General features: G+C 42.3%; 2 protein-coding genes across 2 annotated transcripts; one reads left to right on the forward strand and one right to left on the reverse strand.

The window, feature by feature from the left end:
* Positions 1-1,878: 1,878 nt before the first annotated feature.
* Positions 1,879-20,720, reverse strand: CHURC1 (churchill domain containing 1). Its single transcript, XM_085870184.1, has 4 exons — positions 20,596-20,720; positions 7,964-8,099; positions 6,718-6,788; positions 1,879-4,340 (listed from the first exon to the last, which is right to left on the reverse strand). Exons 1-4 carry the CDS (start codon positions 20,632-20,634, stop codon positions 4,248-4,250), a joined length of 339 nt encoding a protein of 112 aa, XP_085726310.1. The 5' UTR covers positions 20,635-20,720; the 3' UTR covers positions 1,879-4,247.
* LOC147032497 (uncharacterized) lies at positions 20,716-25,703 on the forward strand. Its single transcript, XM_085870182.1, has 3 exons — positions 20,716-21,145; positions 24,269-24,342; positions 24,876-25,703. The coding sequence occupies exons 1-3, from the start codon at positions 20,916-20,918 to the stop codon at positions 25,154-25,156; spliced, it is 585 nt and encodes a 194-aa protein (XP_085726308.1). The 5' UTR covers positions 20,716-20,915; the 3' UTR covers positions 25,157-25,703.

Raw genomic sequence — 25,703 nt, forward strand, 5'->3', positions numbered from 1 at the left:
CCAGGGTTGCGTCAGGAAGGGCATCCGGCGTAAAACATGTGTCAAATCACTATGCGGATCATGCGGATGATCCGCTGTGGCGACCCCTAACGGGAGCAGCCGAAAGAAGAAGAAGATATATATATATATATATATATATATATATATATATATATATATATATATATATATATATATATATATATATTAATATATATTGAAGATAAATGCCTTCACTCTTGAATCATCACTCACTGATGCAATATTTTTGTCAATCAGGGTAACACCTAAGTCATCAAAACTTATATGTAAGATCACACCTTTTACTTGTTTTCCATGAAATATAAATAAATACAGTGAAACAATTGCTCTTATTTAATAACAATGTTAATTCTTTGTAATGATGAAAAAGTCATCTTTCTTTATCCCAAGGCTGAATAACACGCAGCACATTGAAGACTATTTTTAAGAAAAGCACTGATGATGCAGTAATCTTTACAGGAAAAAAATTTAAATTTAATCCATACAATGCTTGAACAGACACAATATTGATTCAAATAGCATTCCAATTTAATATTAACCAGTTAAAAAGTACACCTTACACGGAGTACGATATGGTAATCATTGGAGACGCATGGATATGAGATAAAAAAGGAGAAGTTTTAATGTCTACAACAAAAGCTGTCAACCCAAAAGAGCTTTCTACAGTCTAGTCACATGACCTTGTAAACATTTGAATAAATAACCAGTCTTGGACATTTTTCAAAGTCAAAACAAGTGATTGATTCAAGAGCTGACATCCATCTAGATACAAAGCTTAAAAGGGTGGTTACACAAACGGCAGTCAAAACAAACGATTCAGCACAGAACACAGATAATTTGATTCAATTGCAAATTTGAAATAGAAAGAGGTGAAAAGCCAGGTTTCTAGAACCATGTAGTTCATGAAGAGCGCATGACATGTATACATCACGGACACATCGCTGATTATCAAAGACCTTTAATAACGTTGATGATCTTCCTTCATCTTCTATCTGTTGTCCAGTTGTGCTTCATTGTTCCTCTCCTTACCTCACCATCCCTTGTCATTGTATAAACCTTCCATCCCTTGTCATTTCGCTGTTCCATTGATCTCCCTAATGACCGTGTATACTAAAAATAAAAATTGGCCTAATCAGTATATTCTGGTGGATTAAGCAAGCGTGCAGAAGAACATAGGAAGGGGATGAGGAAGTCAGGAAGGTATTAAGCAATTAACACTTCATGTCCACACACTGCCAGAATAAAGAAAGATTTTCTTGAATAAACAGTGTTTCAGTTTCCTTTGGTTCCTTATGGAATCTGCAGGCCTTGTGCAACAAAGTGCCTACAGCGAGGGCAACAAATGTACTCTGCTAAGCACACGATGCAACCCTGCAATTACAGGTGTACCCACACCCAGCTTTATCACAGAGGCTGAAAATGTCTTTAGTAGCTGTTGCCAGAACACAGGTTAAACAACATTCTTTACAGGCTTTAATGACACAAGCAAAGATTAAGTGTACGATTATAACTCATGCTCAACAGACAGAACTTTGTTAAGTTGTAGTTGCCTCAGAGTGCTCAGTGACAGCATAATCCTTTTCGAGCTGTCTAGTATGGGTTTGGTTTGAACAGGATCTAACTACAAAGGAACAGAGTCCAACCAAAACGGTGATCTTGGTGCTATTCAAGCAGAGTTGCATCATATTAAATTAAGCTATTTTTTGGGAGGGGGAAATTGGAAGGTGAAGTCCGGTCTTCGCATTTGCAAGTGCAAGTCAAAGATCCTACGATGCATTTCAAATAAGACAGAGCATTTCACAAGGCAGAGTCTCACTGACTCCTTTCACACAACAAGCCATCAAGTGTGACCCCAGAGAGATTAAAAACACATTTTATTGCAAATTCAAAATCATAGCTCAATCTCATTGCTGCGTAAAGCTTGTTGTGTGTGACGTAACAATTTACGTCTTAAAACAAGCAATATAGAATAGAGTCGATTATACAACACCACCTTAGAGAATATGTGTGGGCTAACTTGGACATCATCCACATTCAAGGTATGAAATCAAATCATGCTTAAATTAGATAGTAAAATGTTATGATTAAATCAACAAACAGATAACAGCTGCATCACTCTTTTCTGATCTGGATATGACTTGATGCTGATCTGATAAATGGAACATATCCTTCAATCATGGAAAAAAACCCACACCTTTACCCTGTTGCAACAGAAGGATTGTCAAACGATCCCACACATCTAATTCCATGGTCAACCACTGGAAGAGGTTTAGTCTACTGAACTTTTAGGCCTCACTAGCAGCTGGAACCTCCCCTTGGCTGGCCATATAGTAGAGCTGGCTTCCAAAGCCAGCTGATGACTGGGCATCTGCCACCATTCCAAGTATTTTCTTGAAAAATTTGAACTACTCATCGTCAGCCTTTCCTCTACAGCTGAAAGTACTGAAAAGTACTGCTCCCCCCTATGGGCTGGCACCCCAGCATCACACCTACTTCTCCTGGATTCTGTGGAATCTAAAGCCCTCAACATTATTGGAACCTACTGCAATAAAGCCGAAGTACAAGGTCTGCTGCTCTCATATTGCAGGCAGGTTGGTGGCCGGTCCTTTTATTTATCTCTCTGCTCTCTCTCTGCTCTCTCTCTCTCTCTCTCTCTCTCTCTCTCTCTCTCTCTCTCTCTCTCTCTCTCTCTCTCTCTCTCTCTCTCTCTCTCTCTCTCTCTCAGCCCTTTCAACTTCCCCAGCAACTCCAGAATGTGTGTGTTCTTCCAGTAAACCTCTCCCCATTAAGCTTCCAAAATACAAGGTTACTGCCCATGACCACACTATTGTTCCTCTTTTCTCCCAAATGTGGAACTGCTGTCTTGAGGCGGTTTGATTTCAAATCCTCCTTCCAGTGCTTCAAGCAAGCACCATTTCATGTTCTTACTCACAATTCCACATTCTTACTCATAATCTTGATTATATGATTACATATAATCTATAGATTATATGTGACTGGGTTATACAAGTTACATTAGATCTGAGAATAAAAGATTTATAGTAAAGTTGATATGCCTCTGGACACGCACGCAAACACGCACGCACGCACGCACGCACACACACACACACACACACACACACACACACACACACACACACACACACACACACACACACACACACACACACACACACACACACACACACACACACACACACACACACACACACTAGCCTTTCCCATCCCTATGGACAAGTCAAAAGAATAGGCCATCGTCTGTTGATACATAGGCCAAATTCCAAATTTCCCTTTTGAATGTACAAGGGCATTGGCAACACGGTCACACTTCATTCCATCGATCTGTGTGCAACTGGCTGCTGGATGCATCGTTGCTGGGAGCACGGCTCTGTTGCTGATAGAATGCTCCATGTACATCAGTGTAGGAAATTGGAATTTGGCCAGGGTGCTGGTGATACTCATAAAACTTCCCTTCAAAGACACCCTCAAATTTTTACCATTCATGAGCAATCGATGCTCGTAGACAGGATGCCCAGCTCGGAATCAATCTGAGGGACGGCACAATTTGTGATGCAACGGGCTACCTGCAAAGCCCAAATCCAACAGTTTACAGCCAGGTGGAGATTGAAACATAGACTGGACACCTCAACGGCGATGAGTGCACTACTCTGCGCCATCCTGACAGACCGAGCAATCATACGACGAGCTGATGCAATTTTATGAAGCACATGTCCCATCTTCCTTTGCATAACTTCACAACCATTTCAGGATCATATAATATTATGGATGCAAAATGATAATTTCTGACTCTCCTCCCTTATTTCATGAACATTCCTCTTCCTTACCACTCCCTTCCTCGTCTCCCTTCTCGAACCCCCTCCCATCCTCTTTTTTCACATCTTCATTAATTTCCTCAGTGGATGGGCCCTTTCTCATTTTGATAGTTTCAGAAAAGAAGTACATACCACTGCATCACTTCACAACAAATGCAATAACGACATATTGACGAGTACAAATTCCAGCAACTGAGGAAGCCTTACATGATCTGCTCATTCCGGGAGATGTTTAAAACAGGAATGGATTTTATATGAATGTTTCCTGCAAATGGACCAAGATCTCTGTGGGTGTGAAGGTGTTTCTTTTTGCAAGTAATCTCTGTGCTGTGATGCGCTTTTACAAAAATCTACATTGAAAGTGAGACCGTCTGTTACGTGAGACGGTAAAGCTCAGAACAGTGATGCCATTTTGCGAGGGTCTTCAGGCGACACGCTGATTAAATCTTCACCGCGCCCACATAACAAGCACAGCATCGTGTACTCCTGGACACAAAAAAAGAAATGGACCAACGTCACAAATACATGTTGTTTGGCAGGAAGAAGCATTCATCGCTTGTCTCAACAGACTATAGAAGAGGGATAAAGTGTACTGTCATGGGAAGTAGGGGAGAGTGGGGTAGGGATGGGGAGGAACCTTTAAAGTGTAACTCATTTGGAAAGGAACAGCTGCAATATAAGCAGGAACCAAAAGTTACAAGGGAAGGAACCCACCCACAAATACCAGGGACGAATGTCAAAACAGTGTTTTCTGAACAAGTCATCAAGCAGTAAAGCATGAGCACCTGCCATATTTGGAGTTACAAGCCAGGCTAGAGGGGAGAATTGCTTTCTTATACGTAATGTTTTCCATGTATTTCCTTGTATCCCCATGAGTGAAGGCATTGCAACAGGGAAATGAGCTAAAAAGGTTCCAATCAACCGAGCAAGCCTTGAAAACAAGGCAGAATTGCTTGACATGTAGCAGAGAGAAACAAAACAACCACTATCATTAAAGTGGAAACTAGAACAGCACTCGGTAGAGCACGTACCTCCGCCAGGCTGAACAGTTTACATTTTGTATCCCACTGATTGGCCGGATCTGCATCAGGACCTCCAAAATGGAATCGACTTGTTCTTGTCACCTACCCAACTCATCCACCAGGTTTTGTCTTAACCCATCCACAACTTTTTGAAACATCATGCGATACAGTATATCGTTTTTGGTCCTATTTCTCAACGGCGAAGAATCACTTGAAAAATAAAAAAATTCTCATATCCGGATCCCGATCCAGATCTTCACCAAGGTCAAATCAATTCATCCTTGTTACACACCCAACCAGTCCACCAAGTTTCGTCCAAATCCTTAAACAACTTATTGAGATATCCTGCTCACAGACAAACAGACAGACAGACAGATAGGAGTGAAAACATAACCTCCGTTCACCTGAGGTGACGGAGGTAATAATACCCGATGATATCGTTTTGTGTTGGGAAGGGAAAACTGAAATGAATAAAAGTACTGTTTCAGGCAACAAAAAAGAAATACCATGGGAGGAGAAAAATTGATCTCATAGCAGACTTTACCATCGATGCAACAGGAATAATGGGAACCAATTGAACAGAATACATGAAGGCTAAAACACATTTCTGCAATGCCCCCCCCCCAACCCAATATTTCCGCAGGGTGCTCAAGATTCGCCAGCAACCCCCTCCTGGTAAAACTACCAAAAGCGCGAATCACTGCTCACCTTCACCCTTTCATTCCTCTTTTTCCCCTACCTTTGGAGGAAACTCCCACACACTCTTCAATTCCATCCTTCCCTTCAGGTCTTCAAAACAGCTATTCACCACCACCTCTTATCTTCCCCCAACCAAAACCATGATCTTTTCTACCCCCGTTAATCCACCTCAAACCCACCCCCTTTCAAATTCCCTGCCCTCCTTCCTGAAAGTTCCCTGTCGTGTAAGGTCCTGAAAGTCCCTGTAATGTCCATCTTGTATACCCCATGTTCCCCACACCATCCCTCTCCCTTCCATAGATCTCCTAATGTCTCTGTTTCCTACTGTTCTGTCCTTCCCTCTCCCACCCCTCTAATCTCCTGCCCCCCCCCCTTTGTTGTATGTTTTATGTTAGCTCTTATACGAGCCTCGACAATGTATACAAAAAAGAAGAAGAAAAAAACAAAGAAAGTAAACAATGCAAGTTGTCCAAAGTTTAGCTACAATCATAAAAATAACACTTTCTTGTAGTTTATGAATTAGAACTCCCCCGCACCCCCCACAAAGGATACGAAGAACATTTTGCCATGGAATTGAAAGGAAAACCAAAATGAAAATATGAACATATGAGAACTTATAAAGACTTCTTGTTTCAACAATTTTTTTTCAACGAAATGTTGACAGAAGTATGCTAGATACCACGTGAGAAAAAGAGCTGACGCGGCATTTCAGGCGTGTGCCTTTGATCTCATCTTGCTTTGAATAAGGACCCACACCCGAAACGTCGCGACGTCTTCTTCCTCAGGTGGCAGTTAGCATTCCTCATTCGCATCGAGTTGAGAAAATTAAATGTCCTCATTTCACTGTCGAGGCAGATTGTCTCTCGTCCTTATAAAGACCAGTTTTCTATCAACTTGATAAACTCAATTCCAGAGGTTATGACCAATAAAATATACAATGAGTGTGAAGGAGGTTTGGTTAAACAAGAAAGATGCAAACAAATGATTTACAACGTTTGTTTGCACAATACAATTTTAAATCGGGATTTTTTTAAAGCACCAAATTCTCCACAAGGGAGACGAGTCTCGGTTAATGCTACAAATCTCTCTATCTCTCCTATATTTTAACATTAGTAGCATCAACCGAAGCGCAGGAGGTTTACCTGGTAATCGTCAATAAGAGAAAACGTGTATTCATGTTTGGCGACCACGTGATGACAGTTTTGGCAAACATCTGGAACATAAATATCACTTGTTAGGCTTATGAGGAATTAAAAATAAAAATCGTTACTGACACACAGGTACAAAGGATATCTTCATTATAACAACATATCCCAATAAATTGATACCTCATGAATCCTTTAAAACACAAAAAACAACTCCATTGAACTTCAGTTATGTTTGCACAAAGTTCTACGAACGAACAAAGTTCAGAATTGTTTTTAGTTTTGATTGAACAGAACTTCCGGAGTGTTTCACAACTTGTGAACGAAGCTTACTTCACTTTTCAGGTTTTCAGGATAGCCTAGAAGTACGTACACTCACCTCTAAGCTGTCTAGCCTGGGTTTGAATCCTGATCCAACGAGAAACTGTCATCCCGGTGTTTCACAGGTATGGTGATTCATCAATGCTTGTACCATCTCTCGGATGGACGTTAAATGGGCTAACATTAGTTGGTCGATGTTAAAGATCCCACGGTGTTCTTCGTTGAGAGAAGGCGAGCTATCACTGGCACCATGGCCAAATTCCAAATTTCTGCTCTAACCGACAGAGGGCATTGCATCAGCAGCACAGCCACGCCCTCAGCCAATGACGCAATCACGCAGCCATGTGCTACATTTGAAAGAAGAAAAAGACTTCACTTCTCCATCAGCTAATTCACTGTGTTCACCTCTTGGTACTATTCGATAAATCAATGCAAAACAAGTGTGTCCATGACTGTACCTGCAAGTTCAATACGCTTTTGTCAGTTGTCCGGGTGATAAAGTGGGACACACATGGTCTGCTCGCACCAGCCGTCCGTTTCCTTCTGCTCCCTCTCGCTCCTCTCCGCCCTCATGTTCATTTTCTCCCCACCTCCCTCCTTCAAATGCCTCATCTTCACCCCAATATTCCTCCGGCATTAAAAGCGAAAAATATCCCCGTAAAGCATGCTCGTGGATAACGATTCTTCAGTTATAAATATTTATCTCTTCTCTTGTTTAATTTATCTCTTCTTGTGCTTAATTTACATAACTTACACTTACATCCTGTTTTGTATCATCTCAAATTCATCCACAAGCAGGGTCTATATAAGGCCATGATTATTGATGTCATCCTACTTTTGCAATGCACACCATGGAGTTGTTTGCATGACTTGTGAATCAGCAAAACAAGCAGGCACAATTAAAGGTCCAAATGTCACATACGGTTGTAAGTAATTATCTCTTCTTCATCCACTTCCTCCCGGTTTCTTTGACTAGATTGTGGTACATCACGCTCTTGACATGCTGCACAGCGGTCATAGTTGAGCAGGTATGCACCAGCTTCCAGACAAGTATTCCCCTAATGGCAGAGAATCACAGAGGTGATAAATAAGGCACAGTTGTTTGGTTTGACAGGTTTACGAATCACATCACATGATTAAACAACTTGCTGAATATTAACAATGATTTGCATAACTGATGGGGCATGTTGCTCTTGATGATGATTCACCAAGAGTCGTGTCCTACAAAGGCGATTGAGCAGGCTGTTTATTCTTTATGTGTTGTCTGCCATTGTATGCAAGTTAAACAAGTGATTGAAATATACTTCAAGTGATTGAAGTGAGAAGAACCTCATTACTCCACGCACGCGAAGCAAAAAGTGGGGTTAAGCAATTGGTGCATGTCCGTACATCCGTCTGTCTGCCCGTTTTATCAGTTAATGATCGAGTTATGCACTTGAACACTGTAGAACACAAATTGTATTCATACTACTTCAAAGAACCTCCAGTTTTGCAGTACTTGGACATGTTCTATATGGTGGTGTATGTAGTAGGAGCTGTCAAGCGCAGCCCCTGGGAAGTGGGCGTAGCATGTGAGAGTGTGCAGTATCGGGGTGAAGAAGAGGCCACTGATATGGCTATGTGCAGTGCCGATTGATGCTGTGTTCTATGGTGATCAATAAAGCCTCCACCCCCTAAAATGTGACTCATTGTTGTTTTGTTACAGTGTATAATGGTGGTGTGTAAGACTGCTTCAGTAGTGACCAACTTGTGGATTTTTTTTAGCAATCTTTTAAAATTATTATTTCATCAAAATTGAAGTATAGACATGAACACTGCGTGCGATATCGTGTTCCATGAACTCTCCAGTTGTTACTGTTCTGGGTCGGTCGATAAACCATCCAGTCGTCCAACTGTTCTGTATGGGTAGTCTGGGAGCCAACTGCCATTTTTTCCCTTAACCTTGCATTGTTGTATTGAGTTTTTTTACTGTTGATTTTGGTAGCCAAGGGTCTCTATTTTCAGAATCTGCTTGATGACATGTTGTCACCCTTGAGCAGTTTGAGAAATTCAAGATGGCATCCAAGATGGCCACCAATACTTATAAATGACCATAACTCCCAAACTATTCACCCTAGGAAGGTGATTTTTGTCTCTATACCTAGGTTTTAGGGGTCAAGATATCCATTAGAAGTAAGTATTATGTTAATATCATATTGTAATCGACGGGCACTAATACTTCACTATTGTCTTTTCAGGTGCTGCCCGTATGACGAGTAAAAAATGAATGAAGAACAGTGCTTTTTCATGTCCAAATTTGGATGTGAGAATAAGACCGAACCGTTGAAAGACACTGGCCATGTCAGAATTCAAAACTTTATCAAGCATAGCAAAATCTACGGGGACAGGTATCATGAACTTCTTGAAGAAAAAGTTAGTGAAAATCCTGAATGCACAGTTAAATGTCACAGAAACTGTGCTTCAACATGCACTTCAAGCATCCAGGTTGAAAGGCACAAAAGGAAGAATCCAGAAAGTGCTTCGTCTTACATTCCACCAAAGACCAGGAGATGTTCATCACTACCAGGATTTATCTTCAAAGAACATTGTTTGTTTTGTGGTGAAACTTGTGTGTTTGAAAAAGATCCAAAAAACCCAAAACGTTGGCGACCAGCATATTCATGTCGGGAAATAAGTGGCGCAGGTGGCAAGAAGTCACTCAAGCAAACTATTCTTGAAGCCTGCAAACGACGTCCAGATGAGTTATCAGACGTAGTGTGGCAAAGGGTAGATAGCGCTTTAAGTGATCTTCACGCAGCTGATGCAAGGTATCATGTGGATTGCCGAAATAGCTTCTTGTCAGAAAAAAAATGTGGCTTCAGCTGCAACCAAGTCTGATAGCCAAGTTAACATTGATCGTGCCTTTGAATCACTTGTTGTAATGATCAATGACTCGTCCGGCTTCCCGAATTCAGTTGAGTTGCATGAAGCATACAAAGAATTCGGGGGTGACAGGCTGACACATCGTTTAATTGTCCCAAACCTATGCGAACGCTTCGGAGATGAGTTGGTGGTTTTAAAGTCTCCAGGGTTAGCAGACATTGTTAGCTTGCGATCTATAGCTGCAAAATGTATGCGATTGGTTCAAGATGAGGATGATGACATTGATGTAACAATCAACAAACTGTGCAAAGTCATCAGGCATGAGGTCAAACTAATAACATTAGATAAAGATTGTTATGATACTCGGGTTAACCGACAGTATTGTAGAGAGACTATGAGTGGCACTTTGATGAAACTTTTGGGGAAGCTGTCTCCTAACCTAGATAGGGCACTACCTGCACTTCTCATTGGTTCAATGGTAACTGGGGTGATGAAAAACCAGCCCACTAGTTTGCAAATTACTCTTGGCATCAAGATGAGGAGATCGAAAAAAACTTATCAACGTGTTACAAGAGTATGGTGTTACATGTACCTACGATGAAGTACGAAGTTTTAAACATTCAGCTGCCAAAGCCACAACCATGGAACCTTCACTACCAGGCCTATCAACTTCAAGTTCAAGCTTGGTTCAGGTTATTGTAGACAATTTCGATATTGACATATCGTCTCCAAACGGAAAGTCATCCACCCATTCCCTTGCCATGCTGCTCACACAACCAGATAGTAACAGTCGTGAAACAGTCCAAGAAGACACCATTTGGCGTGTGAAAAAGGAAGACATGGTTGAGCCATTCGAGTATGATGTCGAGATAGAGAGATATAATGGTCCCAAGAAGCCTCTGATGCCACAGAACACCCCCAAACGATCAGTTCAGCCCCTGCGTATGCTGGCACAACAAGTATTTTCAAAGGGAAGAGCCAGTGAGATGGACTTCATGTTCCTTCAAGACATGAACAACACACTAGATTGTCCTGAGTACAATGGGTACAACACTGGGGCTGCATGTTGACAGGGTCATTCAGCACAAGCAAAGACGAAGGCTGTTTACCTTCCCTTAATAGACATGATCCAGTCACACCCAGATACCATGGTGACATCAATGGCCGTTGCACAGGTCAACACACGCAATATCGGGCAACAGTTCGTAGTTTTTACTTGTGATCTGCAGCTGTACAGGGTCGCTCTAGAAGTTCAGTGGACTTATCCAGAAAGGTTCTCAAATGTTATTCTACGGTTGGGAGGGATGCACTCTCTAATGAGCTTCATTAAATCTATCGGAACACTGATGGCTGATACCGGTCTGTCAGATATAATGTCCTCTGTGTTTGGCGGTGTGTCGAAAATGTTCACTGGAAAAAGTTTCCCCAAGATTGAATCGTATAGAAGATATACCAGTGCTTGTAAACTGGCAGCCATCTTGGATTTCTCGATGACATCATCAGTATATGAACTTTGATCTGATACAGATAGATGTGTCTCCAAAATACCCAGTGATAGACACCTTCACCACTAATTTGGAGTAAATAGTTAAGGAGATATGCCAGTTTTAGTGTTATGGCAGCCATCTTGGAAATTACCATTATGTAATACGATATTAACATAATACTTAGTTCTAATGGATAGCTTGACCCCTAAAATCCAGGTATAGAGACAAAAATCACCTTCCTCGGGTGAATAGTTAGGGAGTTATGGTCATTTATAGGTAATGGTGGCCATCTTGGATGCCATCTTGAATTTCTCAAATTGCTCAAGGGTGACAACATGTCATCAAGCAGTTTCTGAAAATAGAGACCCTTGGCTACCAAAATCAACAGTAAAAAAAACTTAATACAACAATGCAGGGTTAACCCTCTCTGCTCCCGGACTAGGGTCCTTCCCTTCAAAATGTTTTGAGCAACGAAGTTATAAGCTGTCAAAGGAATCATTTTTACAATAGCAGAGTGCATTCAGTTACCAAGTTTCTTGTATAGTGCTCGACAAGTGGCTTAAGCACTCAATTCAAACCGTTGATAAGGAACAGCTGGCTTGGAAAGCACTAGCGAGTTGCTTTGTGACTGAACACACCCCTGGATGTAATATATTATATAAATAAATAAAGACCCATGCACATCTCTCACCTGTGAATGGAGGGAATTGCCAATCAGCTCTCACATGTATATATATATATATATATATCTATATATATATATATATATATATATATATATATATATATATATATATATATATATATATATATAATTGACCCCTCCCACACCACTCTAGCTGAAGAAACTGCGTAAAGCAACCCAAGAAGACCTACATAAGTTAAGCACTCTGCTGTTTCAAACCCTTCCCAGACTTCTTCAAAACTCTAAAGACGTTCACACATAGTACACATCAGACCTTGACTGCTTTTGACGTTTGCACATGGTACATGCTTGGGCGCCTTATTGGTATGCATTTCTGTCAACGCTATCACTGATGATTCACCAATAAGTGATGAAACCGGTCCGGTAGCTGAGGGGAGTGTGTAGCATTGGGATTCTCACGTGTGTACGATGTGTGAATGTCTTTATAGTTGTTGAGGAACTCTGGGAAGGGTTCAAAACAGCGTTTAGCACTTACCTTGTGTAGGTCTTCTTGGGTTGCTTTACACAGCTTCTTCGGTTTGAGGAGTGTGGGAGAGGTCAATTATATATATATATATATATATATATATATATATATATATATATATATATATATATATCTTCTTCTTCTTCTTTCGGCTGCTCCCGTTAGGGGTCGCCACAGCGGATCACCTGTGTGATCCGCATAGTGATTTGGCACATGTTTTACGCCGGATGCCCTTCCTGACGCAACCCTGGTCGCCTCTTACGACACAGGGATATGGTACACCTATTTTAACCAGGGTATACACCGGCCCAGTATACTGGTACTCATTTCACCGACCTCGAAAGGATGACAGGCTGAGTCAACCCCCTGGTGTATTAATTCAGCGGCCCAACGGGGCTTGAACTCAGGACCTTTTGGATCCCAAGCCGCTGCCCTAACCACTGCGCCAACACCAGGCTATATATAATATATATATATATATATACATATATATGTATATATGTATATATATATATATATATATATATATATATATGTATATATATATATGTATATATATATATATGTATATATGTATATATATATATATATATGGCGCCACGAGAAGGAGCGATGTAAGGGACACATCGGCCATTTTGGAGTTAATGCCATATAGAACTATTTTAACCCTTACCCTATCATCCGAGCCTATCATCATCATATCATTAAAAAATGTCGCTTACATCACTCCTCGCGGCACCTCATATATATATATATATATATATATATATATATATATATATATATATATATATATATATTTATTTATATATGTATACACACACACACACACACATCCATGTTGGACAGGCTCACGAATCATTGAGAATGAAGAAACCGGTTTGACAATTTGGAGAAATACAATCGGTCATACCCCGCTATTCGCGGGGGATACGTTCCTGAAAAATGCCACAAATGTTGGGGTCCGTGAATGTCAGGGAATTTTTTTTTTTGTGATATGGTCTCGGCTCGTGGAAGAACGATTACATAGAACAAATCAGGACACAACCTAACAAAGAGAACAGCAGAAGAAAGTGGAAAAACCAACAGCAGGATGGAGGGGGAAAGTACACGGAGATGGACAAACAAGGGATGCAGGTTACGATGAGGGGTAAGGGAAAACACAAATGGTGGACAATATGGATACATTAGCAAAATTGTGTTTGACCAGTTTGTGATTTGTCAAGGTCTGAGGAGAGGGAAGAGGGTGCTGCTGTCTGTCAGAAGGATGAGAGATGTCACGGCAGATAGTGGAGTCATCAGCAAAGAGATAAAGAGAATTCTCCAGAGAGTCAGTTTGTGAAGATTAGAAATAACATGGGGTTTCGAACACTGCCTTGGGGTACTCCAGTTTTGACAGGGAGAGGAGATGAAAGGGTTTCGATGAGAGCCATACGTTGCCTGCACGAATGGAGGAAATCAGTAATCCAACAGTGGAGTTGGTCTTGGATTCTATAGGCAGACAGTTTGGAGAGAAGGCAGGATGCCAGACTTTATCACTACTACTACTCAGGGGACGCATCCAGGATTAATCAAAAGGACGCAGACTTTATCAAAAGCTCAATATATGTCCAGAGAGATGGCCCTGATCTCATGTCTGATATTGAGGGCCTCCATCCATTGTTGGGAGAGTAGAAGCAGCATGTCCAAGGAAGGGTTACCAGGTCTGAATCCAAATTGATGATCTGAGATGAGGTTATTGGAGAAAAGGAATGATGTTATGTCAATTGCAATGATGGATTTCATGATCTTGCTGATGATTGAAAATAATCAAAATAATAATTCCATTCCTTTCGTGCTGTAAAGGCACATAGTGCTGCCTAGGCAGTTTCATTGGCAAGGAGTACAGTCCTGGACGGGTTGCCACTCTGACACAAATTACCCCAAATGGTTATTACCCCAGTACACTGGTACTCATTTTATCGACCTCGGAAGGATGACAGGCTGAGCCAACCCCACCTGGTGTAAATTCAATGATTAGAAGTACAATAAACTAATTGGTCTGTAGTTGAGGGAATCAGTTTTTTCCCCCTTTTTGTTCCCCCGCCGCGTGGCGGAAGGGGGATATTGTTGTCACCCGGGTCGTCCGTCCGTCCGGCTGTCCGGCTGGCTGGGCGTCAACATTTTTATCCCCTGCCGCGTGGCGGAAGGGGGATATTGTTGTCACCCGGGTCGTCCGTCTGTCCGGCTGTCCGTCCGTCCGGCTGGCTGGGCGTCAACATTTTTATCCCCTGCCGCGTGGCGGAAGGGGGATATTGTTGTCACCCGGGTTGTCCGTCCGTCCGGCTGTCCGTCCGTCTGTCTGGGCATCAACATTTATAGCTGTGAGTGCGATAACTCATAAACTGTTCGCCATATCGATTTGAAATTTGGGTCACACATGTACCACCTGAAAAGGAAGAACCGTATTGATTTTGGGCGTCGCCGGATCCAAGATGGTCAACTGGGCGGCCATCTTGAAAAACATATTTCAATGGCGGGGGATTCCCCATCTCTGATGGGTATATTTTTATGTAATGCTGTGATGTTGGCTGATTTCTAATTCCCTCGGTGGATGGATATAGACCAGTCCTGAAGTGTAAAAAAAACAAAAAAAACAAATACTCGAAGTGCGAATGCAGAAGCAGGTCACACTTTATGACCCGTGAATATGTGGGGTCCGCGAATAGCAGGGCCCGACAATTCTGTAGTTTTGATCTTAAAGTAGCACCATAAACACGACTAACACTTACGCATCGACTGCACATCATGTTTTATCCCTAGTTAGTGAATCGGTCATTGATGTCATCCTCGTATCATCCCAGTATGAATGTGTCTTCCTAAGTGAGCTGCTGAAGAGATTACTTTGACAAGACAATCCGTCCAACACCCACCCGTAGGACACCAGCAAGTCCCAAGTGTTTCAGAGTTGAGAATTTACAGCGGACAGGTGGATACTGCATCACTAGCTCTTATTTAAGGCAGGTTTTCAAGATTTGGCCATGGTACCTGCACACAATGGACTACTATTTTCAAAAGGCATGGTGGGCTCTTTGATATCCAAACAAACTGGCTAAAAGTACCCTCTAAAAAGAACGGCAGACTCCACGATTTTCGTGCCAATGAAGCACCAGGGCTGCTGTTTGCAGTCAAATTCCATCCACACTTGGGATCGAAGGCAGACGAGACAGCTCAAAGGTTTCCTCTGAAGTCTTCTTCTTCTTCTTTGTGTGCAGCACATGGGTCATGACTGCCCAGTCCTCTTCTTCTTCTTCTTTGTATGCAGCACGTGGGTCATGACTGTGGGTGGGACCTTGGTTCAATGCACTCTTTCAAGCCGCACTTTTGCACATCTCAACATTAACCATTTTTACACACAATGTAAATACAATATCCAAACTGCAGGGGTGCAAATTAACGGCCGCCCGGTTGCCAATGGCACCTAACTTTTGTGCTGGGCAGCCATTTTGGAGGCCTGAACGAAACACAATACTGCCTTACCTGCCCGGCTGGCGAATCACCGGTGATTCCTATTATTTTGTACAATTTGTCCTAGCTTCTCTACTAGTTTTCTGAACTAGAACTACTGTTTTTGTCCGCAGAAATCCGTAGAAATCACCAGTAATTCTGCGGTGGCCATTTTGTCTGTTTTCATCTCGTTCCAAATCACGCGAGATTGCGCGAGATTTGATGGTTTGGACGCATCTTGTCATGCCCAGGTTGGTTAAGTGAGTGAATTTGGGTGAATGAGTGAGTTTCATGAGTGAGTTTCATGGGTGAGGTTGAGTGAATGAGTGAGTTTATTTGTGATGTTGGGTGGACGAGTAGTACCCCAACCATTGTCCATCACTCACAACCCCCCCCCCCCCCATCAGTCATAACCACCCCATCACCCACAAAAATGCCCCCCCCAGCACTACTCACAACCCCCTGCCCCCCATCGCCCACACAAAGGTCCCCCCCGTCACCCACAGCCTCCTCCCTGCATCATCCCCCCACCCCCCCCCCACTCATCAAACTCACTCATCCATCCATCCAACTCTTTCATCCACCCAACCTCCTCTATGAAACTCAATCATTCTGCAAACCTCCTCCATTAAACTCACTCATCCAACCAACCTCACTCAACAAATTCATTCATCCACCCAACCTCCTCCATCAAACTCACTCATTCACCAAATCTCCTCCATTAAACTCATTCATCCAACCAACCTCACTCATCAAATTCACTCATCCAACCAACTTCATCCATCAAACTCACTCATCCAACCAACCTCACTCATCAAACTCATTCATCCAACCAACCTCACTCATCAAACTCACTCATCCAACCAACCTCACTCATCCAAACTCACTCATCCAACCAACCTCACTCATCCAACTCACTCATCCAAACTCACTCATCCAACCAACCTCACTCATCCAACTCACTCATCCAACCAACCTCACTCATCCAACCAACCTCACTCATCAAACTCACTCATCCAACCAACTTCATCCATCAAACTCACTCATCCAACCAACCTCACTCATCAAACTCATTCATCCAACCAACCTCACTCATCAAACTCACTCATCCAACCAACCTCACTCATCCAAACTCACTCATCCAACCAACCTTACTCATCCAAACTCACTCATCCAACCAACCTCACTCATCCAAACTCACTCATCCAACCAACCTTACTCATCCAAACTCACTCATCCAAACTCACTCATCCAACCAACCTCACTCATCAAACTCACTCATCCAACTCACTCATCCAACCAACCTCACTCATCCAACCAACCTCACTCATCAAACTCATTCATCCAACCAACCTCACTCATCAAACTCACTCATCCAACCAACCTCACTCATCAAACTCACTCATCCAACCAACCTCACTCATCCAAACTCACTCATCCAACCAACCTCACTCATCCAACTCACTCATCCAAACTCACTCATCCAACCAACCTCACTCATCAACCTCACTCATCCAACTCACTCATCCAACCAACCTCACTCATCCAACCAACCTCACTCATCAAACTCACTCATCCAACCAACTTCACTCATCCAACCAATCTCATTCATCCAACTCACTCATCCAAACTCACACATCCAACCAACCTCACTCATCCACCCAATCTCATTCATCCAACTCACTCATCCAAACTCACACATCCAACCAACCTTACTCATCCAAACTCACACATCCAACCAACTTCACTCATCCAACCAACCTCACTCATCCAACCAACTTCATCCATCAAACTCACTCATCCAACCAACCTCACTCATCAAACTCATTCATCCAACCAACCTCACTCATCAAATTCACTCATCCAACCAACTTCATCCATCAAACTCACTCATCCAACCAACCTCACTCATCAAACTCATTCATCCAACCAACCTCACTCATCAAACTCACTCATCCAACCAACCCCACTCATCCAAACTTACTCACCCAACCAACCTCACTCATCCAACTCACTCATCCAAACTCACTCATCCAACCAACCTCACTCATCAAACTCACTCATCCAACTCACTCATCCAACCAACCTCACTCATCCAACCAACCTCACTCATCAAACTCACTCATCCAACCAACTTCATCCATCAAACTCACTCATCCAACCAACCTCACTCATCAAACTCATTCATCCAACCAACCTCACTCATCAAACTCACTCATCCAACCAACCTCACTCATCCAAACTCACTCATCCAACCAACCTTACTCATCCAAACTCACTCATCCAAACTCACTCATCCAACCAAACTCACTCATCAAACTCACTCATCCAACTCACTCATCCAACCAACCTCACTCATCCAACCAACCTCACTCATCAAACTCATTCATCCAACCAACCTCACTCATCAAACTCACTCATCCAACCAACCTCACTCATCAAACTCACTCATCCAACCAACCTCACTCATCCAAACTCACTCATCCAACCAACCTCACTCATCCAACTCACTCATCCAAACTCACTCATCCAACCAACCTCACTCATCAAACTCACTCATCCAACTCACTCATCCAACCAACCTCACTCATCCAACCAACCTCACTCATCCAACTCACTCATCCAACCAACCTCACTCATCCAACTCACTCATCCAAACTCACACATCCAACCAACCTTACTCATCCAAACTCACACATCCAACCAACTTCACTCATCCAACTCACTCATCCAAACTTACTCATCCAACCAACCTCACTCATCCAACCAACCTCACTCATCAAACTCACTCATCCAACCAACTTCATCCATCAAACTCACTCATCCAACCAACCTCACTCATCAAACTCATTCATCCAACCAACCTCACTCATCAAACTCACTCATCCAACCAACCTCACTCATCCAAACTCACTCATCCAACCAACCTCACTCATCCAACTCACTCATCCAAACTCACTCATCCAACCAACCTCACTCATCAAACTCACTCATCCAACTCACTCATCCAACCAACCTCACTCATCCAACCAACCTCACTCATCAAACTCACTCATCCAACCAACTTCACTCATCCAACCAATTTCATTCATCCAACTCACTCATCCAAACTCACACATCCAACCAACCTCACTCATCCAACCAATCTCATTCATCCAACTCACTCATCCAAACTCACTCATCCAACCAACCTTACTCATCAAACTCACTCATCCAAACTCACTCATCCAACCAACCTCACTCATCCAACCAACCTCACTCATCAAACTCACTCATCCAACCAACCTCACTCATCCAAACTCACTCATCCAACCAACCTCACTCATCAAACTCACTCATCCAACCAACCTCACTCATCAAACTCACTCATGTGAGTATATTAAAAGTGTTTGAAATCAAATTTGTGACTTTTGTCTTTATTTTATCGGGCCGGTAGAAAATCTGCTGGACCGGTAACTTTTTCTAGTCACCGGCCCTGCTGGCCGGTGGTTAAAAATGTTAATTTGCACCCCTGAAACTGTGGTGAATTTTATATTTAATAATTGGAAGAGATGTTTTATTCGTTTCAATCAGAGCAGCTCCAGGTTTTTAGATCCTCGTGGAGGATCTCGAGGTCTTACTCACGTTGTTGTTCTTCATCTTCTTCTTGTGGACTTTTTTGTTTCACAGCCTACAGTTTTCATCGAAACTTCCTGAAACTTGGTGTATATATGTAAAAATACTCTGCGCAGACAGTAACCATCTCCGATTTTGAAAATTCCTCCGAGAAAAAAGGTTATGACGTCAAAATATCTCCGCTAATGGAAATCTCCTAAAAAATTATCTTCGAAACTCGGCAAGGTTTTTGAATTCTGTTTGCGGGAATCGGACAGGGCATTAGCAGAGATGAATTACCGCACATATGATACATCACTTTGACGTCATATCAATTTTTATGACGTCATTCCTATTTTTTGACATTTTTTGTTTCACAACCCAGAGTTTTCATCGGATCTTCGTGAAACTTGCCACGTATACGCAGAAAGTCCACGCGCAGGCAGTAACCATCTCCGATTTTGGAAATTCTTCCGAGAAAAAAAGTTGACGTCATAATATCGCCGCTAATGAAAATCGCCTTTACCATTATCTCCGAAACGAGGCAAGCTGTTTGAATTTTGTTTGCGGGAATCAAGCTGGGCATTAGCACGGATAATTTATCGCAAACCTGATGCATCACAATGACGTCATATTCGTTTTATGACGTCATCATTAAGAGGACGAGGATCTTAGCTCATTTGAGCTTGTTTAGTAAGCGACGAAAATTCAAACTTTCCCGTTTACATATTTCACGACATTCACAGACAATTTTACAATGGAGAGTTAAAAAAAAATACATCATACAGTAGTACAGTATATGGTGGGTTGCTGCTAAAAATGGTCATATATCCGAGAGTGGGGAGAGCCGACTGTGCATCGTCACAAATGGTGAATCATAATCGGGATTATTCATGAGATATAATATTGTTGATTGTAAATGATTCCGGCTTGTTACACCAGGCCCAACATACCCTGTCGGGGAACTGCGACTTCACACAATCCACGCACATGTCCGGCTCGGTCGGAAGAGGAAGAAACCTGGCGGTCACGTGACGCGTGACGTCCGTCGGGAAATCCCTCCTCCAAGAAGGAGGAGCTTCCTCAACTGCGAGCCGGTCCTGAAGGACGTGAATTGCGATTCCTGCCAGAGCGGACAAAGTAAAACCATCATTGTCGACTCCAACTCGCTCATCGCAACGGCCATGGCCGCAGCCTCGGGTTCTTGGAGAGTGATGAGAGCACGGATCAGCTCTCGAGCAGTGGCCGTTGCGGACCCAATGATCCCGGAGTCATGGGTGGGAGGCTGCGACGCTGCCGGGACGAGTTGCTCGCCGCACTCGCTCGAGCGGGTTCTGGATGGGTCCCAAACCCAAGTCGGTGGCCTTTTGACGAGACTCCTCGGTTCACGGGTCGGGTCGTAAACCCCGCTTTGTTCCCTGCTCCGAAGCGCGCCAAACCGCCCATTTCTGGTCCCCTGGTATGGGTCGATGAGACCCGTTGGGGGTCACCTGGGGCAGATCGGTAATGCAGGCTGCACCAAGCCACACACATCGTAGAATGTGGAGTATTATGGATCCATGAGCAAAATACACTTTGCCTGCTTTGTTAACTTTTATTATACACCTTGTTAACCGCAACCAGGTGTATTGCACACCTTTACCGTTAACCTTAACCAAAAGTAGAAGAGACAGCCTTGTTCGCCTTAACTAGGAACAATGAAAAAGCAAAATGAACCAATGCGGATGTTTTAAATCAATTGTGCACTAACCACTTGGATTGTATCAGCAAAAGACCATTTGGACCATTGAGAACCCATTTAATACATTTGTCAATTTGTTTTATTTCATTTCAAAAACAATGTGTACACCCCACGTTCAATGGAATTGGCAGGCTTTGGTGTAACCAGGGCACTGTAACAATAACAATGGTCCACTTAGATTGTTGGTTATCTGGGATCAAACGCACAAAATCATACTGGACCCGAATCCGAGACATTTCTATACAGTGTCTGGAGACAGGTGAGAAGAGAGGATGCAACACACAGCTTGTGTTGAAGGATTGCTGAAAGACTGCACCTTCTTGTGGTGTCCTCCTTGGGGGGGGACGTTTTTGGCCCCGGCCTTTTACCAACCGGCTAGCCAAGCTTGACTTTCAAGTAAAGATGCAGCAATTTGTAATTTGTTCAGGGTGCCAGCGATAACTTACCTCCTCTTTACGAATAATCGTGGGAACCTTAACGTCCAGCAAGGACCAGCGTTGGTAGATGGGTGACCATTTATAGCTGGATCGAGATTCGAACCCAAGAAGCACAGCTCAAAGACAAGTGAGCATACCTTAACAGTCTACTCTAGGCTGTCATGCTAGCCTTGAATGTGCTCTTTATATACATACTAGCGGAGGTACCCAGCGTTGCCGGGCATCGTTGGGTACCTCTTCCCACCCCAGCTCTTCCTCTGCCTCCTCCCACCCCACCCCTTGAGGGATGAATTCATAAATTATGGCTGAAATAATGATGCTATAAGATATTTATCCTCATCACCATGTAATAAATCTCTGGTGTATAATATATATATATATATATATATATATATATATATATATATATATATATAAACATACAGTGCCTTCAGAAAGTATTCATATCCATTGGCTTTTGTTACAATTTGTTGTGTTACAGCCTGAATTTGAAATGAATTAAATTGAGATTTTTTGGCACTGATCGACACAATACCCCATAATGACAAAGTGGAATTTTGTTTTTCTATATATATATATATATATATATATATATATATATATATATATATATATATATATATATATATATATATATATATATATATATATATATATATATATATATATATATATATATATATATATATATCTATTGAAAATGAAGAGCTGAAATGTCCTGCATCAATAAATATTCCACCCCTTTGCTATGACACATTGAGCTCAGGTGCATCCAATTTCCTTTGATAATCCTTGAGATGTCTCTTCAACTTGATTGGAGTCCACCTGTGGCCAATTCAATTGATTGGACATGATTTAGAAAGAAACACACCTTTTTATATAAGGTTCCCCAGTTGACAGTGCATGTCAGAGCAGAAACTCCACCATGAAGTTCAAGGAACTGTTTGTAGAACTCTGATAAAGAATTGTGAGGATGCATAGATCTGGGGAAGGGAATAAAACAATTTCTAAAGTGTTTAAAATTCCCAAGAGCACAGTGGGCTCCAGCATTAGGAAATGGAAAAATACGGACTACCCATACTTTTCCTCGAACTGGCCATCTGACCAAACTGAGCAACTGGGCAAGGACCTTGATCAGGGAGGTGACCAAGAACCTAATGACCACTCTGACAGAACTACAGAGTTCTTTGGCTGAGATGGGAGAACCTGCCGGAAGGACAACAATCTCTGCAGCACTTCACAAATCTAGGCTTTATGTGAGAGTGGCCAGACGGAAGCTATTCCTAAGAAAAAGGCACATGACAACATGCCTGGAGTTTTCAAAAAGGCATGTGAAAGACTGACAGCATGAGGCAAAAGATTTTGTGGTCTGATGAGGAGAAAATTTAACTATTTGGCCTGAATGTAAAGTGATACATCTGGTGGAAACGGAGCATAGCTCATCACCCATCGAACACCATCCCTACCGTGAAGCATGGTGGTGGCAGCATCATGTTATTGGGATGCTTTTCCGTGGCAAGGGCTGGGAGGCTTGTAAGGATAGAGGAAACAATAAATGGAGCCAAAGACAGGCAAATCCTTGAGGAGAACCTGCTTCAGAGAGTGCAAAAGACCTTAGACTGCGTTGAAGATTTATGTTTCAACAGGACAATGACCCCAAGCATACAGCCAAAGCAACACTGTAATGGCTTCAGAACAAGAATGTGAAAATCCTTGAGTGGCCCAGCCAAAGCCCAGACTTGAATCCCATTGAGAATCTGTGGAAAGACTTGAAGATTGTTGTTAACCGACGCTCCCCATCCAACTTGACAGAGCTTAAGCAAATTTGCAAGGAAGAATCTTACAATAATTCACCATCTGTCCGTCTGTCTGTTCCCAGGTACCGCAAAAACGGCTGAACCGATCGCAACCATTTTTTGGGTGTGTAATCCTGGGATTAATTGGAGTAAAATAGGCATAGATATAATAACATGACCCCCTTGACGGCTCCCGTAGAAAGAGGGTGCTTCTAGTGGAAGGAAATCCACAAATCCAGATGTGCAAAGCTGATACAGACATACCCAAGAAGACTTGAAGCAGTAATCACTTCCAAAGGCACTTCTACAAAGTATTGACTCAGGGGGTTTGATATTTATGTAAATTAGGCATTTTAGCATTTCATTTTAAAATCATTTGTAAAAATGTCTGAAAACATGTTTTGTCTTTTTGGGGTATTTTGTGAAGATCAGTGACAAAAAAATCTCAATTTAATCCATTTTGAATTCAGGATGTAACAACAAAATGTGAAAAAGTCAAGGAGTGTGAATACTTTCTGAAGGCACTGTACAGTAACCAACATGGTTGGTGGAAACTCGTATACTGCCACAAAGTTTGAAAGACCTCATGATAACACTGCAACCATATGTTATCATCGTTTTGTATTTTAATTTATCCTGTTTACTTTTTCAGTTGGGGATTCCAGTTTGATGAGCTCCATAAGGAATTCCACACGGACATCACATTTGCGCTTTTAGGAGCAATAGGTATGTTCTTGGTCCAACAATGAAAAGTAAAGTTTGTACACCAACAGTAACATGGAAGAAGTGAAGTCTGCAAATGGCAAGCAATACCATCAAATACTGTCGCTAGGTACACAAAACCCTGAGTGGGGTCAATCCTGCTAGATTTGCAGAATGTGTATTGGACGTTTGGAACTAATTTGGAATGTTTGGAACTAATTCCAAGTCCTTATGCCGTTTATAAATCCAACACAGACCGATTCTGTTTGCCATTGAAAACGTGCAATGCAACTGTTTAAACAGACTCAATGTCAAATACAGTCTCACTGGGATTCCCACACCAAATCACGTGACCATCTGACATTGTTTACTCTGCGAGACCATTTCAATTGCTTATTAACAATTCCAGTGCCTTGTCAAAGGCAGAAATCTTACGTACAGGTGTTAAAGTTTTTTGACCCATACAGATGACTGATGTAAACACTGTATTAATCTCCCTCTGTTCTTTGCTCGTAATGGAAAATACAATGCAATTATTTGAGTGCCGTGTGTTGCAGAGTGTACAAGGGCAGATGTGTTTGACGTCATCGCCAGGAACATGTATGTGGACGATTTGTTAGCTTACACCATCTCACCGGACTTTGCAGCGAGCCCTCTACCATGCCAATTGTACCTGCCATCTCGCATGGCACCACAGGTCGCCCGACTCCACCGCCGCTATGTTCCCCTATCAAGCGAGGAGAAACGTCTGGTTGAAATGGTCATTGACCTGGAGGAGGATTATGGTTGCATGGCCCGATCTGTTCCAGTCTCGCCATGTTATTCCTGTCACATTTGATTTATGCTATATTTGCGTACATAATAATAAACAGAAGGTTTCAAACTAGTGCTTGGATCATATTGATTTGATTGTAAAAGACAGCATCCTTCATTTTGAAATCTTTACACGAGAGCTTCCATAAATTTTGTTCATCAAACGGCAGCAATTGACACATTCACTCCTCTCGTTATCCTTTTGCACCCGGTTTTGTCAGCTTTGTTGTGTATCCCCATGTCCTTTGTCTATTTATCCCCATCTCTTCACTGCCAATACATCCTTACTTGTTACGTATACTTCCTCTCCGGTTGTTCCTTGCTCAATTTTCTATCCCTCATCTCAAGTTTGTTCCCCTCTGCTACATTGTTGATGTGTTTGTCCCTCTCTCCTCCATTGTTCACCTCTTCCACAAGCCTTGATATCTGTATGAAAAAAATAAAAATCAAACTCCTCTTGATTTCCCAAGAATGAAGAACTCGTCTTGCTGGTGAATACTAGTGTCAATCTGCATCAACAGAAAGGGACAACAATGGATGAAATAAACAGAACAGTGATTGAGGTATGCTAA

This window comes from Eptatretus burgeri, chromosome 2 (assembly GCF_056783735.1).
Source record: "Eptatretus burgeri isolate ZD-2024b chromosome 2, Ebu_testis_v1, whole genome shotgun sequence".
In the NCBI taxonomy this organism is placed as follows: domain Eukaryota; kingdom Metazoa; phylum Chordata; class Myxini; order Myxiniformes; family Myxinidae; genus Eptatretus; species Eptatretus burgeri.

Excerpts from the sequence above, each read along its gene's own strand:
- CHURC1 (XM_085870184.1), bottom strand. The coding sequence starts at position 20,634 with ATGTGCGTGGATTGTGTGAAGTCGCAGTTCCCCGACAGG. Across the intron at positions 8,100-20,595 it reads AGTCGCAGTTCCCCGACAGG|GGGAATACTTGTCTGGAAGC; the intron begins GTATGTTGGGCC and ends CTCTGCCATTAG. Across the intron at positions 6,789-7,963 it reads AGAGATAATTACTTACAACC|ATGTTTGCCAAAACTGTCAT; the intron begins GTATGTGACATT and ends TTTATGTTCCAG.
- LOC147032497 (XM_085870182.1), top strand. The coding sequence starts at position 20,916 with ATGGGTGGGAGGCTGCGACGCTGCCGGGACGAGTTGCTCGCCGCACTC. Across the intron at positions 21,146-24,268 it reads GGGTCACCTGGGGCAGATCG|TTGGGGATTCCAGTTTGATG; the intron begins GTAATGCAGGCT and ends TTACTTTTTCAG. Across the intron at positions 24,343-24,875 it reads TGCGCTTTTAGGAGCAATAG|AGTGTACAAGGGCAGATGTG; the intron begins GTATGTTCTTGG and ends CGTGTGTTGCAG.